This window comes from Pseudoliparis swirei, chromosome 4 (genome assembly GCF_029220125.1).
Source record: "Pseudoliparis swirei isolate HS2019 ecotype Mariana Trench chromosome 4, NWPU_hadal_v1, whole genome shotgun sequence".
NCBI classification, from domain to species: Eukaryota; Metazoa; Chordata; class Actinopteri; order Perciformes; family Liparidae; genus Pseudoliparis; species Pseudoliparis swirei.
In genome coordinates, this window is record NC_079391.1 from 19,610,045 (window position 1) to 19,626,141 (window position 16,097).

Below are 16,097 nucleotides of genomic sequence, written 5' to 3' on the forward strand. Positions count from 1 at the left end.
ACGTGACATCTAAGCGCCTTGGTGCTAGTGACGTCACGGAGCCCCGGACCAGAGTCTGTAAGTAGAAGTGATTTCCAGCAAAGCAGCAGGGATTTGTGAATCTCACAGGAGCGGTGGGCGATAGGCGGTTCAGAATCGCCTACACGGGAGGAGCGATTCATAGGCGAGTCTGATTATTAATCGCCTACCTCCCCAACGGGTTGGGACGGTTTGGCGAGAGTCACCTTGTGTGATTACTCCTACACCCCATCCCGGGGTGGGTTTGGTTCTGTGGGATTCACAAATGGGGCCCTTTTAACCCCTTAGTTTATTTTATTTTAGTTTAGTTTATTTTATTTTAGTTTAGTTTAGTTTATTTCGATCAGCAAAATATACAACAATCAGAATTCAACAAAAGAAGAAAGTGGCTGACCGAAAGGGTCGAGGCTGAAGCTATCTAGCTTATAAGTGCCCTAACCTATGATTTCTCAAAAAACTTATTTCAAAGAACCATATATATATATATATATATATATATATATATATATATATATATATATATATATTAGTGCTGTGAAAAATAACGCGTTAACGCGTTATGATTAAATTACAGGATTAATTAGTTAATTTTTTTTAACGCATTTAACGCATGTGCAGAATGAGCTTCCAATACGTCTGTTGTTGGTGTCTCTACAGCAGCATGTCATTCTGTCTCTACGTGTCGCGTTAACACTCCTCCGATCTCCGTCTCGCGCGCGCCGCAAAGCTCCGATGCCGGCGCCTGACGAAAAAAAGTCACTTGCGCCCCCCCCCCCATCATGAAGGAGTTATGCTTAGGACACCAACATGGTTAGCAGCGGTACTGGACATGGACTTTAAAAGCAGTGTTTATGGTTTGGCACGGGCATATTTTGAGTTCTGATATTGGGCTGGTTTTAATTGGCCATTGGGCTGGTTTTGTCACACAGACCTGGCAACCCTGCTCCGCTCACGAGCCCCCCTCCTCCTCCACTTCCTCCTCCGCGCAGGTCTCCTCGCGCCACCAAACGGGTGCACCTCCTTTCCCTCTGACCCGCAGCACCAGACACACAGGTCATGACGGTGTTTGTCCCCTGACGTTGTTTTGTGATCAACCACAACATTAGCGCTGCTGAAAATATGACGTCACAACGGGTCCGACGTTTCCTAAAAAATTTTTTTTTTAAACTGTGATTTCAAAGCCTCGTCCAGCTGTTTACTGAGGTTAGTTATGTTTAGAGAATAGAGAGAGGAAGAGAAAGAAAAGAGAGAGGAGAGAGAGAGAGAGAGAGAGAGAGAGAGAGAGAGAGAGAGAGAGAGAGAGAGAGAGAGAGAAGAGAGAAGAGAGAGGAGAGAGAGAAAAGAGAGAGAGAATTCTTATTCCGTTCTATTTAACAGGGGCTAGTCTAGGATTTGCGTGGCCAGACTGAAAAAAAATCATAAGGCCTCTCTTGTTCAGAGGGCCGGGCCAAATGTGGAGTCGGGCCGTATCCGGCCTGCAGGCCGGAGTTTGAGGACCACTGCTCTTGGCTGTTGATGTCTATCAATATCGCTCATTTTGAAAATGACGTCAGAGGGCAATACGGATCCGTATCAGACCAGCGAGGAGGGCAATACGTGGCTGGCATGATGCCCATTAGCCAATCAGAACGCTTGTACTGTTGTTGCTCTATAATAATTCATCTTTATTCATAAAGAAAATGTAAGCTAGTGGTCTGATGCTGCCCAGAGGAAACGCAGGTCGAGGATGTATTGCATCATCAGTGTATTGCTGCTAATGCTTCAACTCTGTCAGAATTTTTTTTTAGCATTGGGTGCCCTTTTTTTGGGTTTGAGCACCTGCCCCCCAAAATGTCTGTGCACGTGCCTGTACCAATGTATATACTTCTCCTTTGCTGGAGTATTAACCTATACCCACAAATATATGGTTTTACTTTTTAATTAAACTTGCAGTTTGTAAAGATTTAAAAAACTTGTAAAAAATATTAATAAACATGTAGTAGACTACTTATATGATTACCTCTTAAAAGACTAATGGGTGAGCACTGAGCAGGCTGTTTGAATGCTAACAATTATGTGCTGGATATCTTAAAAAACATAATTGTTTGGCCGACTCACTCAACGAATGTGCCTATTTATTATCTCTACTCGCATCTTTCTTGGGTTTTTCATTGTGCGGCGCACGTGCTAGTAGACTTGGGCTTTTATTTTGAAAGTCTAACCGCGGGCTCGTCTGGCTCATTGTGTTCACGCTCACACTGAGAGGAGGAAGTCCAGCTTGAGTCACACAACATGATTGATGATCGGAGCGACTGACATCATTTTTTTCCTTGTGGTTGTCTATGAAGCCCCATGTGCAGCAGCCATGCGGTGAGTGAGACGGGTCATCGGAGGCTCGAACAGCGCGGGGAAGAACAAGCCAATACTCTCTTTTTGTTTTTGAGGGAAGCAGGAAGGTACCGAGGCTCGTCACCGGAGGGGGTCTCTGACGCGGGGCTTGTCAGGTCAGCGCCCTCCTGCACGGACACGTTTCCCCCGGCGGACAGGTGAGAGCTCTCTAGTCCTCGCGACGCCGTGTTGTGTGTGTCCTGCTCCCATGTGCATGGCCAGAGGCTGCTGTGTGAACAACGTGCGGGGTGTGGGTTCGGTAATCCATGCACCGGATTGCAGATTGTGTGCAACAGGATTTTTTAAATAAAGTTTTTTTATTTGTTTTATTCGCATGTCGACAATAGTGGGTCATCATTGCGGCATTAATATAAAACGAATGTAACTGCGGTACGTTTATGTTTTATGTTAATGTTTTCGTCGCATATATTTGTCAACTGTATTTTATGTAATGTCAACGTCAACCTTGTTAAATGTATTTTGTACAGTTCGAAGGTGGATTGAAGGTGGATGGCGAAGTGCGCCCGCATCCAATAAACATCTGTCAGTAATGAAAGATATTTAGTTATATTGATCATTAATTATTTCATTATAAATAGTTAATTGATTTCCTTAAGAAAAGTGAATTTTTCGTTTATGTGCATTTAAGAAAGCTGCCATTTGAAGTGAAGTTTGAAATTCTGTATTTTATTTGAAGGGTTAATTTGAAAGACAGTAACCTAACATGGCATATCCTATTCTCTTGAGTATGTTTGGAAAATGTGTATTGTAAACTGCACTGCAACTTAAGACAACTTGATTGTGTACAGGCTATTTTCAAATAATTTAAAATGTCACAAATGAGTGAAGAGAGTCAATATAAAGGATCACTTGTAGAACAAGTAGCAGAGGCAGAGCAGAGAGATGACTCTAGCGTTGTACAACAAGCAGAACAGTTTGAAGAGCCTCGATGAAGTGATAGAGCCCGTACATTAACAGAAAAAGGGAAAGAATTGCAGAAAGAAAAAACAAGAGCTTCTACTTCACTTTGACAATATTTACGAGCGCTGGAAGGCCTTAACTAAGTTGGCTAAAAAATCTGTTGTCAAACAAAATCCTAGCAACATCCTACAAGATCACATCAGCACTATTGAAAGAGAATCATCTGAACTGAATATTGTTTATGAAGATTATCGAAGGATCGACAGCCCACCTCATGAGATGCGCCGCAAGCTGGATAAATGTATATCAGTCACAAAGATTGTTGTACACAATGCACAGTCTCAAATTCAAGGAACAAAGGAGGAACTGATTTGGCCTGATGCAAGCTCTGTATTCGCATCTACAATGTCCAGTGTTTCATCTCCGGACTCAAAGTGTTCTAAGGCTACTTCCATTCGCTCTAACGTTTCCTCCGTTAAAAGACAAGAAGCCGCTGCGGAGTATGCAGCTACCAGAGCTGTATTGAAGATTATGGCCGAGCAAGACTGCCAGCAAGAGAAACTGCAAAGACTTGAAGTTGAGGACAAGCGGATAGTTGCAGACCAAGAAGCAGCTGCATTAACTCGCCGTCTTCAAGGCGAAAGAGAAGAGACTGAACGTAGGAGAGAAAAGAAGACACAAGAAGCTTCTCTCTTAAAGAAACAGCAGGAAGAGAATGCTGCAAGAAAAGGTTCTGTAGAAGAGTTGAAAAGAGAGCTTGGACGTTTAGAGGAGCTAAAAAGACTGGATGCAGCCAGAGCAAGGCTTCAAGTCTACGATGAAAATGACTTTTATCCAGACCAAAGGCTTAGTCCACATAAGTATGAGCTGCCTAGGTTCGAGCAAGCAATTGACCAGGTGAATCCTGTGTATCAGGACCCACAACCACTAAGAAGAGATGTGGCTCCAAGAAGTGTGCTTCAAAACGACACAGGAGAGCTTGTTAAAGTCCTGGCTGAGGCCATATCAGCAAATAGGCTTCCCATTCCAGAGCCTACAATCTTCAGTGGAGATCCACTCAAGTTTAATCATTGGAAGTCTTCATTTCAGACCCTAATTGAGAGAAAAAATATTCCAACTGCAGAGAAAATCTTCTTCCTTCAGAAATATGTGGGAGGAGCAGCTAAAGAAGCAGTAGAAGGTTATTTCCTGATTGATTCAGAAGATTCATATCACGCAGCATGGAACGTGCTCAAGGAACGTTACGGCGAGCCTTTTGTGATTGCCAAGGCCTTCCGAGACAAACTACATGCATGGCCAAAATTAGCTCCGAAGGAAAGTGACGACTTAAGAAGATTTGTGGACTTTCTACGTAGTTGTGATTTCGCTATTGCTCACAATGAGAGTTTAAAAGTTCTTAATGATGCTATTGAGAACCAAAAACTAACTGCCAAACTACCCGACTGGTTAAGTACCAGATGGAACCGAAGGGCCACACAATACCAACTGGAACACAGAAGGTTCCCAAGCTTTAATTATTTTGTGACGTTCCTGTCAATGGAAGCTAGTATTGCGTGCAACCCTATAACATCTTACAACGCATTACGACAAAGCGAACCTGATAAAGCAAAGATCAAGAATCAAACCCCTTTGTCTTACAAGAACCAAACTGTAGGTGCCAAGATCTTCACAACCAACACCAGTGAAAGAAACATAGTCACATGCGTGTTATGTAAGAAATTAGGACACAGTCTACACAAGTGCCACAGATTCAATGAAAGGACTGTCGCTGACAGAGTCAAGTTCATTCAGAGTGAGAGACTGTGCTTCGGATGTTTAAAGCCTGGACATCAATCCAAGAGCTGCAGTAACCGGATGATCTGCGACACCTGCTCAAAAAGTCATCCCACATGCCTACACGAAGATCGCTCAAAACAAGAACAAGAACCAAAGAGAGAGCTATCTAAATACACAAGTTATGGCAAGGAAAGAAAGCTACAGCCAACACAACTGCAAGACGTTGTCAAGGAAACCACATCAAACAGAGTTGTGCAAGATGGTAATACTACACAGACATCAGCGATTGTACCTGTCTATGTGTCAACGCAAGATGATCCAAGTAAAGAAGTTCTTGTCTACGCTCTGCTAGATTCACAAAGTGATTCTTCCTTCATTCTTGAAGAAGTGGCAAACGTTCTAGATACGAACACAGAACAAGTGAAGCTGAAACTATCTACCATGTCGTCAAAAAGCACAATTGTACTCTGTAAAAGACTCAAAGACCTACAAATAAGAGGGATATTCTCCTCCAAGAAGATCACAGTGCCAACAATGTACACTCGTGAATTTATCCCTGCTAATCGGACACACATTCCAACTTCAGAGACCGCTAAAGCATGGCCTCATTTGGAGCATCTTGCAGAACACATTGCGCCGCAAATGGAGTGTGAAATTGGTCTGCTAATCGGGTACAATTGCCCACAAGCCCTAATGCCTAAAGAAGTCGTATGTGGGGAAGAAAACCAACCCTTTGCTCAGAAAACCGATCTAGGTTGGAGTATCGTAAGTTATGGTGACCCGCAAGAGCACTACAGTGATGCAATTGGAGTAAGTCACCGCATCATTGTAAGGAAAGTGACACCTGAACCCAAACCAACAATCAAGCTCAAAAGTGAGGTTCACTATGTTTGCAAGACTCAGATCAAGGAAATGATCAGTCCAGATGATGTAATTAAGGTGCTAGAATCTGACTTTAGTGAAAGAGTTGAAGAAGATGCAACAGTCTCTCAGGAAGATCTTCACTTCTTGACTAAACTAAGAGATGAAATCAAACAAAAACAAGATGGACATTATGAAATGCCCTTACCTTTCAAAAAAGACAAACCAAATCTACCTAATAATAGGTCATGTGCTGTTCAGCGTCTAAAAGGTTTGGAACGAAAGCTCAAGAGAGACCAGGAATACTGCTCAGACTACATGCACTTCATGAAAGATATCATTGCTCGTGGTGATGCAGAGAAGGTTCCCGAAGAAGAACTCAACAATCAACCAGCCTGGTATATTCCCCATCATGGAGTATACCACCCTCACAAGCCTGGGAAGATACGAGTGGTCTTTGATTGCTCAGCAAGATTCCAAGACACGTCATTGAATGACCACCTTCTTACTGGGCCTGAGCTCACAAACACCCTGGTGGGAGTTCTCTGTAGGTTTCGCAAGGGCCCGATCGCTATTATGTGTGATGTTGAGCGGATGTTCCATCAGTTTCATGTAAGGCCGGAAGACCAAGATTACCTGAGGTTCCTATGGTGGGAGAATGGTGACCTGGCATTTCCGCCATCAACTTTCCGGATGAAAGTCCATCTGTTTGGGGCAGCCTCCTCACCCGGCTGTGCCAATTTTGGTCTTAAACATCTAGCAATTGAAGGTCAAGATCAATTCAACCAAAATGCTGTCAAATTCATTCAAAGGAATTTTTATGTTGACGATGGACTAGTGAGTGTAACGTCTGATGCTGAGGCAATTCAACTCATCAAGGAAGCAAGAGGTCTTTGCAGCAAAGGCAAGCTAAGACTACACAAGTTCATCTCCAACAGCAAGAATGTATTGAATTCAATACCAAAGGAAGAGTGTGCTGAAAGTGTCAAAGACCTTGATATGGCTTTGGGAGAGCCACTCATGGAAAGAGCTCTCGGTGTTCAATGGTGTGTGTCATCTGATGACTTTCAGTTCAGAGTTACAGTTAAGGAACACCCATTGACCAGAAGAGGAGTACTATCAACAGTTGCTTCCATCTTCGACCCATTAGGGTTTGTAGCCCCTTTTATTCTCCTTGGTAAGCAGATATTGCAACAACTTTGTCGAGACAAGGCCGGTTGGGATGAGCCACTCACAGAGGAGCTCAAGACACGGTGGGAAGCGTGGCTACAAGATCTACAAAACTTGACTAAAGTAAGGATCAGAAGATGCTATCTCCCAGCAAATTCCATGGATGTCAAACAGTATGAGCTTCACCACTTCTCAGATGCCAGCGTCACAGGCTATGGGGAGTGCACTTATCTCAGAACAATCAACACTAAAGGGGATGTCCATTGTTCGTTAGTCATGGGGAAGGCACGTGTTGCCCCCACCAAAGTGACCACAATACCACGCCTCGAGTTATCTGCAGCAGTGGTAGCAGCAAGGACAAGTGTTATGCTCAGAAATGAGCTCGAAATAGATGGTCTTCAAGAGTACTTCTGGACAGACTCAAAGGTTGTCCTTGGATATATAAACAACGAAGCAAGACGGTTCCACGTTTTTGTGGCTAACAGAATCCAAAGAATCAAGTCCACTACAGATCCAAAGCAATGGCGATTTGTACGTTCTGAAGATAATCCTGCAGATCATGCTTCAAGAGGCCTAAAGGCAGATCAGCTTGTAGCTTCTACTTGGTTTAATGGGCCATGCTTTCTGTGGGAAAAGGAGCTGCCTACAGAAGATGTCAAAGTGAGTGAGGTCGTTGACAATGATCCAGAACTTCGAAAGGTACACGTGCTCAACACCAAAGCAAAAGAAGAGAGGACATTGTTAGACCGTCTGACAAGGTTTTCTGACTGGGACAGAGCTGTCAAAGCTATTGCTCGTCTTAAACGCCATGCTAAGCAAATGAAAGGCTTCAAACCAAAAACAAATGAAGCCACAAGTGTTGAAGAAAGACAAGAAGCAGAGCTTTTCATCATCAAATTGGTTCAAACTGAAGCATTCAGCAGTGAAATCTAATGTTTAAAGCAATGCAAGGAAGTAAAACCCAAAGACAAAACAAACAAGCTACACGAACTAAGTCCCTTTGTCGATGAGTATGGTGTGCTCAGGGTTGGAGGACGTTTGACAAGATCTGCCCTTCACCCACATGTCAAGCATCCTGCCATCATACCTAAGGCAAGTCATGTGTCTTCCTTACTCATCAAGTATTACCATGAAAAGGTGCATCATCAAGGAAGAGGAATGACCGTCAATGAATTGCGATCCAATGGAATATGGGTTACAGGATGCAGCAGCGCAGTTGCCTCTCACATTTACAAATGCACAACATGCAGAAAGTATAGAAGGAACACACAGGATCCAAAGATGGCAGACTTGCCAGAAGAAAGACTGGAAATGATCCCTCCATTCACATATTGTGGCATTGATTGCTTCGGACCATTCTATGTAAAAGAAGCAAGAAAGGAACTGAAAAGATATGGTCTTCTTTTCACTTGTATGTGCTCCAGAGCTATACATATTGAAATGCTTGATGATCTCACTACAGATGCTTTCATCAATGCATTGCGTGCATTCATCGCAATACGTGGAAACGTAAGACAGTTGAGATGTGACCAAGGCACCAACTTTGTTGGTGCAAAAAGAGAGTTCATGAATGCAATGAAGGACCTGGATCATGAACAGGTAAAGAAACATGGATGTGAGTTTGTAATGAACTTTCCATCATCAAGTCACATGGGAGGTGTATGGGAGAGACACATTAGAACCATCAGAAGCGTTCTAACAGCGATCCTTGACCAATCTGCTAAAAGACTTGACAGTGCATCACTCAGAACCTTTCTGTATGAAGTGATGGCTATTGTAAATAGCAGACCTTTGACAACAGAGCACTTAAATGATCCAACAAGCCTTGAACCTCTCACACCTAACCATATCCTCATGATGAAGTCGAAGATAACAAGCCCCCCTCCTGGTCAATTTGTGAGTCAAGATCTTTACCTACGCAAGAGATGGCGCCAGGTACAGTTCTTGGCAAATGAATTCTGGACACGGTGGAAGAAGGAGTATCTCCTTAATCTTCAGCAAAGACCAATATGGCAAAAGGATAAGAGAAATACGAAGGTTAACGACATCGTCATCCTACAAGAAGAAGGCTCTCCACGAAATCAATGGAAATTAGCAAGAGTAGCACAGGTGTACCCTAGCACTGATGGAAGAGTCAGAAAGGTAAAACTGTTAATTAGTGACTCAACCTTAAATAACCAGGGAAAACGCACCACTAAGCCAGTCTATCTTGACAGGCCTGTACACAAGACAGTTTTACTGCTGGAAGCAGAATAAATGTCATGGTTATTTTTGTGAAGTGAAATCTCAAAGAATGTGATTTGGTGGGAGTGTAACTGCCATGAATGTTATTTATGTCATTTGTAGTAAGTTTGGTTGAATATATTATTTGTACAACTCGTTTATTGAATGTTGGTTTGTTTTTGTTTTGTATTTGGTGGGAACTGTTTGCGTGTCCTGTGTTGCGCTGGGACGCATTTGATTGCAACAATCGCAGGTGAACATGTGGTTGAAGCTAGAAGTGCAAGTAAGAGAAGCTAGAAGTGCAAGTAAGAGAAGCTAGAAGTGCAAGTAAGAGAAGCTAGAAGTGCAAGTAAGTGAAGCTAGGAAGTGCAAGTAAGAGAAGCTAGAAGTGCAAGTAAGTGAAGCTAGGAAGTGCAAGTAAGAGAAGAATACATGTCTAAAGTGGACCCATTCCCTCGTGGTTTATGTGCAGCCAGTGAGGTACGTTTATGTTTTATGTTAATGTTTTCGTCGCATATATTTGTCAACTGTATTTTATGTAATGTCAACGTCAACCTTGTTAAATGTATTTTGTACAGTTCGAAGGTGGATTGAAGGTGGATGGCGAAGTGCGCCCGCATCCAATAAACATCTGTCAGTAATGAAAAAGAACAACGGTGGCGTCTAGTTCCTGGAGGGAGTGATAACGAACACTACTTGTTTCAATAGAAGTGTTGACTCCCTGACCACCGGTCCTTCAGTAAGACCAGGACGCAGCGAGACGTTGCCACAGTGACGTTTGATGACTGTTTTCCTTTTTACCTTCGCATTGAAAATGCGGAAGGTTATGTTTTGATCGCCGTCTATTTATTTATTTATTTATTTGTATGCGTGTTATTCGCATAACACAAAAAGTATTAAACCGAGTCGCATGAAATTCGGTGGGATGATTGGTTATTATCCGGGGTCCATTTGATTAGATTTTGGGATCAATCGGGTCAAAGGTCAAGGTCATGAAAAGGTCAACATCTTCTTTTTACCATAGCACGGTCAATTTGTATCCAATTGGCATGCAACTAATGCCAAAATGTTCATAATTCAATGCCCAATCTTGTGAAATGCGAAGGTATGCACTCTACCGAGTGCCCATTCTAGTTCTAAATATGTGTCAGGTGTGTTACATGCCGAAAGAAACATGAGATGTTGAGATCAAATATGAATCTTTCCTGATAAGGAGTATAATATCCAACGCAATATCCTTTAGAAATAGAGACTACTATTTCAATTTTTAAAGGATATTGCGTTTGTGATCTTTCCTCTTTCCTGGGCGGCTAGCGCAGTGGGGTAAGTGGGGTCGTCCTGCAACCCCAAGGTCGTCGGTACGATCCCCCTTAGTTGCAAGTGTCCATGAGCAAGTCACCGGACTCTAAGTTGCTCCCCCTTAATAACTAAGGATGGGTTAAATGCAGCGAATACATTTTGTTGCCTGTGTACATGTACTCTGTGCATTGACAATAGATTGAATCCAATCCTCAGAGAGCAGTGGGGCACTGGGAGGATGACATTACTGTGGTGTGTTCAGGTGCCATGACTTATTTTTGGAGAATCATGAGGCATTTGTAAATAGTTAAATCACTTTCACCAACCCTGGAATGCAGGTGTAAAGCTCTTCGCCGACCTGAAAGGATACTTTACCACACACATTCCAGCATTGTCTAAGTGTGTGTGTGTGTGTGTAGGTGTGTGTGTGTGTGTGTGTGTGTGTGTGTGTGTATGTGTGTGTGCGTGTGAGAGAAACACGACGGCGCCGCTTCGCTCTATTAATTCCCAAAATTAAATATCATATTTTCTACCATTTCTGAAGAATTAAAGAAAGATAGGCGGTTGAATGCGATGCATATTTGCATTCAGGCATTTAGCTGGCCCTCTCAACACTATTTACACAGAGTGCAACAGCAGAGTAGGTTTCAACAGACCAGCCACCTGAAGTAAAGAGGAAAAACAAAGTTGACATGTTCTCTCCGAACACAGACGGGGTAAACCATATGTTGTCAGGTCACAGCTTCCCCATGACAACTCTCGCTCTGACATCATGACAAGTGATGGAGAAGAGCACTTGAACTAAATGACGCTGCTCTCACCTCGACGATGTCACAGTTGGTTCTGCTCTCGTGGGGTTCGTTGTACTCGGTGTACTTCAGCAGGACTTTGTCCATGTCGGTGCCGGCGTACTGGAACAGCTTGTTGGAGCTGTTGAAGATGATGAGGGCGATTTCACAGTCACACAGGACGCTCAACTCGTAGGCCTTCTTCATCAGACCGAACTTCCTCTTCGTGAAAGTCACCTCGAAAGACAGAAACCAAAGATCAATGGAGTTCTCTTCCAACACCTGCTCCTTTGATTGGACATAAAAGGACGAGTGAAAAACTAGGTGGGCATCTTTGCCGAGTCCGACAACTCAGTCCTTGTTCAGGGAAACATTGTTTACAGGCAAAGACGAGCAGTTCACATGCAAAGAGAATAAAATGGATGAGTAGAACATAGTTTAACAAATAAATACTTTTTAAAAGCCTTTTGAAACCAGAATGTATTGCTCATCGGCAAATGATGATTCCCATTTTATTTCATTCATTTTCTTTGATGTAAAGCTTATTCTGAGCTGTCCTTGACACTAGAAAACACCATTGTTTGTACAATTAGAACATAATGGTAGAAGACATACAATAATAATGCTAAATGGAAACATGCAGGGGGGGAGGCCATGGGGATCATAACAGGTTAGGTCTGCTCTAGGATTGCAAAAATCATAATCACAATTATCAATATCACCAATATTTAACACAGTTACTCATTGACTGAAACTGCCGACTGTGAAATACTTTCAGGAAGTAGCTTCTTGCCTCAACAGGGCTGTGCTTAACTTGACCTAACCAATTAAGAACTAGAAGATCCCAGTTATTTGTTCCCGATTCAGTTTTGTTTCTGCTTATCTATTATTCATTCAGAGGTAATTTTAAATTAGCCCATCTTCAGAAAACATCATTGCGTGTTCATTTTTTTTGGTCTCTCAAGTCAGAGGATCCAGTCTGCAAAAGTGCTTTCATGTTAAATGACGGATTCGCCCAGTATTATTTTTTTACAATACCTTTTTGTGAAAGGCTGTCCTTATTCAAATGGCAGTGACCTCATTTGGGATGGAAGTAGACGACACGGCGTTGGTCCAGTCATCAGTACGTCGGCCTGCTCCAGCTCCTGGGACAACAGCTGCTGCTGCATCTTCTTCCAACTCCACTTATTGGTGGCAATACAATCCCAAATACATATATTCTTTTCTCAGAGTATGTCTCAGCATCCCAGTAATGTGTATTATGATTGGATGCATGTCATATTATATCATTTTATTATTAAATAGAAGTATAGGCTTTATAGTTTTTCTTTCAGGTAATATGATTTGTTGTGTGTTGGTTCACTTCTGTCCTCCATGCTGCCGTGTTATATATTACCAACTCTTGATCTATGATCAACAAATCCTATTTATGTTCTCCCTTAAAAAACAAAACAAAAAAAGTACTTCAGAGTGCTAGTCACGGCCATTTAGTGTTTTCCTTGGTAAGTCGTTTCATACATTATCGTGTTTGGGTTCAAAACCGTGTTTTATTAACGCTTGGCCGCTCTCTCCTCCTGATCTACGGGACAGCTCTTGTTATTTCTGTCCGTCTCTTTACGTATTAGAGTCCTGATAAACGACTGAAGCGCGACGCAAGGGAGGTCAGTGAGACAAGGTTGTGTGCGGAAAGGATGGATGCCTCGCCGGTGTCACCTTGACCCGGTCCGGCCTCTTTGCGTCACAGCCTTCACGAGTCAACAGATTGGGATGGCAGAAGGGTGGGAGGGGGGGGGTATGATAAGGGGACGTAATTTGGCAATTAAACACAAATCCTGATTTGATGAACTTGCAGCTCTCCACATTAACAAATTAATGCAGAGGGCTTGTGTGACCGGCTGCCAGCTATGGAGTCCGAGCATTCCCATTGTAACAGTGTAGTCCAGGTTAAGTCTCGCTGACCCCCCCAATGATGATCATGCCCCCGCTGAGCTGCTGGTCTCCCTGCTGCATGCTTACACCAGTGCCCGGCTTATTGGACAACACCGACAGCACACAATTGACGGCTGGCTCATTTTCTAGTCAAGTCAAAGGTCCAGTAGTATTGTACACATGATCACTGGTCATTTTGTGCTCCCATGATGCTCTCTGTTAATCCAAAACTGGTGTGAAAGTCCATAACTGTAAGTCAGTAAACAAAGTGTACTTGAGAATAACGTAGTGTCAGGGAGAGTCCTGACAATATGTAAGAAATTTGGCTCAAACATCCGGCTCCAATACATAAGACGTATCTCCACTGCGGGTCATAAGATAAATGTATAAATGTTCCTTCTATTGACCTCTGTTCCGTTGGACCTGTTTAGCGCTTTTCTAGTCTTCCGACCACTCGAAGTGCTTTAACACTACATGACATCATTCACCCATTCACACTTGCCCAAGGACACATCGCCATGGTCTAGTAGAGCCGGGGATCGAACCGCCGATGCTCTGATTAAAGGACAGATCTGCTCACCACTGAGCCACAGTCACCCCGCAGCCGTTGATCCTAGTAGTCTATAAATTGATTGTTATGATGGCCTGATTGTGAGGAGTGAAACACCCTTCCTTGCGGGCCCTTAAACCTGTCGGCAGTCATGCAGGTTAACTGGTTGGTCCGGTGCCGACGTTAATGACGGATTAAAGACATTCCATTGTCTTGTTTCAAACTTTAATTAAAGACTGGTGCTCCCTTCAGGGCCTCCTTTTTCTGAATTCCCGTGGATGTGGGCCGATCGTGCATAGTCACGCAGTTATTCTGGGTGGCTATATTTAAAGGTTATAATATTTTTGGATCCTGTCTCAATTACTTGCTGTTTTCAAAATGGAATAAAAGGTTTAACAGAACATGACTAGTTTGTTTATCGAACACAGGAAGCTGTTGGTCGTAGCGTGTGTTTCAGGTAGAGGTGATGTCTTCCCACTCAGGGTACCGCGTGAACAAGCTATGAAAGACAACATTGACACTTTGAAACCATGCAATGTGGATACGGTGAACTTACAATGTGGACCCGGAGCAACAATATCATTACCTTCGCATTGAAAATGCGGAAGGTAATGATTTGATCGCCGTGTATTTGTATGCCTGCGTGTGTGCGTGCGTGAGTGTTATTCGCATAAGTCAAAAAGTATTAAACCGAATCGCATGAAATTTGGTGGGATGATTGGTTATTATCCGGAGACCATTTGATTAGATTTTGGGATCGATCGGGTCAAAGGCCAAGGTCATGAAAAAGGTCAAAATCTTCTTGAATCGCATGAAATTTGGTGGGATGATTGGTTATTATCCGGGGATCATTTGATTAGATTTTGGGATCGATCGGGTCAAAGGTCAAGGTCAAGGTCATGAAAAGGTCAACATCTTCTTTTTACCATAGCACGGTCAATTTATATCCAATTGGCATGCAACTAATGCCAACATGTTCATAATTCAATGCCCAATCTTGTGATATGCGAAGGTATGCGCTCTACCGAGTGCCCGTTCTAGTTTATTCTCTGTTTTTCCCCCCGTCAAATATATACACTCTCCGTTTTGTTTAAGTGTCTAGCGACTCATGAGGAACACATCTGGCCCCGTGTTCACGATCAAGTCACAGACTGTGCCAGTCGGTTGTTTGGCTCAGGGCAGGTGGCGGAGAGGGTTTTGTTTTCAGCTTCCGAGGCTCAAGTCACAATGAGCAGCCGCTTCACCAAACATCTCATTTGATCCATTGTCAACAGAACAGTTATTGGCTGGAGATGTTTTGAAGTTGCTATTTGTATGTTGTATATTGTAACACTTTGAACACGCTATCCGTTGACACACTAGTGGATCACGACAAACTTGTTTCCTCCATCAACACTGGGCTTCGTTCTTTTTTCCTCTGCCGGCTCTCTGCATCCTGACAGTGATCCATCTAATCCTTGTATTTGGGTCAGGCCACAAAATTCTGAATTTGGGAAATCCGAGTCACTATTTTACTCATTTGGTCCAAACTAGATATGGAGAGAAAAGTGGTTGTCGTCTAAATCCAGGAGGAAACACTTCTCCCCACCTCTAACTGCTCCCTGAAATCCCTTTGTAGTGAAAATCTCGATCACCTGCTGTCGTTGTTCAGGTTGCACTTCGCTATCAGTGTCTGAGGTCACATGTCACAATTTAAAAAGCTTGGCCTCGAATCTTTTCAAGCCTTATTTTCAATTTCACTTCTTGACATCTGTCATCATCTTTTGGAAAAAAACGGTTCTGATCTCGTTCCTTGATCTGCCACCTGGCCGTCTTCCTTTCTCCCCTTCCTTGGTCCAGGTTCACTTGCAGCTCTGACCTGTGAGTCTGATGTCTCCTGTTAACATGTGGCCAGATGAAGTAACACGTAAAACTGAAACTTTCAGGAACACTCATTTTGTAAGGCCCTGTTCTGTGTCTCCTCTGTCTCCTTGATTGTTTCATTCCCTGCACCTTCCCTCAGCCACTCTCGTCTCGTTACTGTTCCTCTGTGCATGAGCTCCTGCACCCCGCTATCCGTGACGCCAGCCGTGACGCCTTTACACTTTTACACTTACTGCATAATGTACAGCAGTTGTGTAATAAACCAAATTATCTCACAGCAAACTCAACCACATCTTATGGTCTGGAAGGATTGTAGTAGCGTTTAGGTTGAG

General features: G+C 43.1%; 2 protein-coding genes across 2 annotated transcripts in view; one reads left to right on the forward strand and one right to left on the reverse strand.

Moving 5' to 3' along the window:
- The first annotated feature begins 2,214 nt into the window (after positions 1–2,214).
- The window catches only part of LOC130192414 (multiple C2 and transmembrane domain-containing protein 2-like), a 47,179-nt gene continuing 33,296 nt past the window's right edge, over positions 2,215–16,097 (forward strand). Inside the window, exon 1 of the mRNA XM_056412394.1 lies at positions 2,215–2,543. The gene's annotated coding sequence lies outside the window, so the exon portion shown is untranslated. The remainder of the gene's footprint in view (positions 2,544–16,097) is intronic.
- LOC130192666 (MEF2 transcription factor homolog) lies at positions 11,254–12,799 on the reverse strand. The gene is made up of 3 exons (XM_056412773.1): positions 12,787–12,799; positions 11,457–11,755; positions 11,254–11,298 (listed from the first exon to the last, which is right to left on the reverse strand). The coding sequence occupies exons 1-3, from the start codon at positions 12,797–12,799 to the stop codon at positions 11,254–11,256; spliced, it is 357 nt and encodes a 118-aa protein (XP_056268748.1).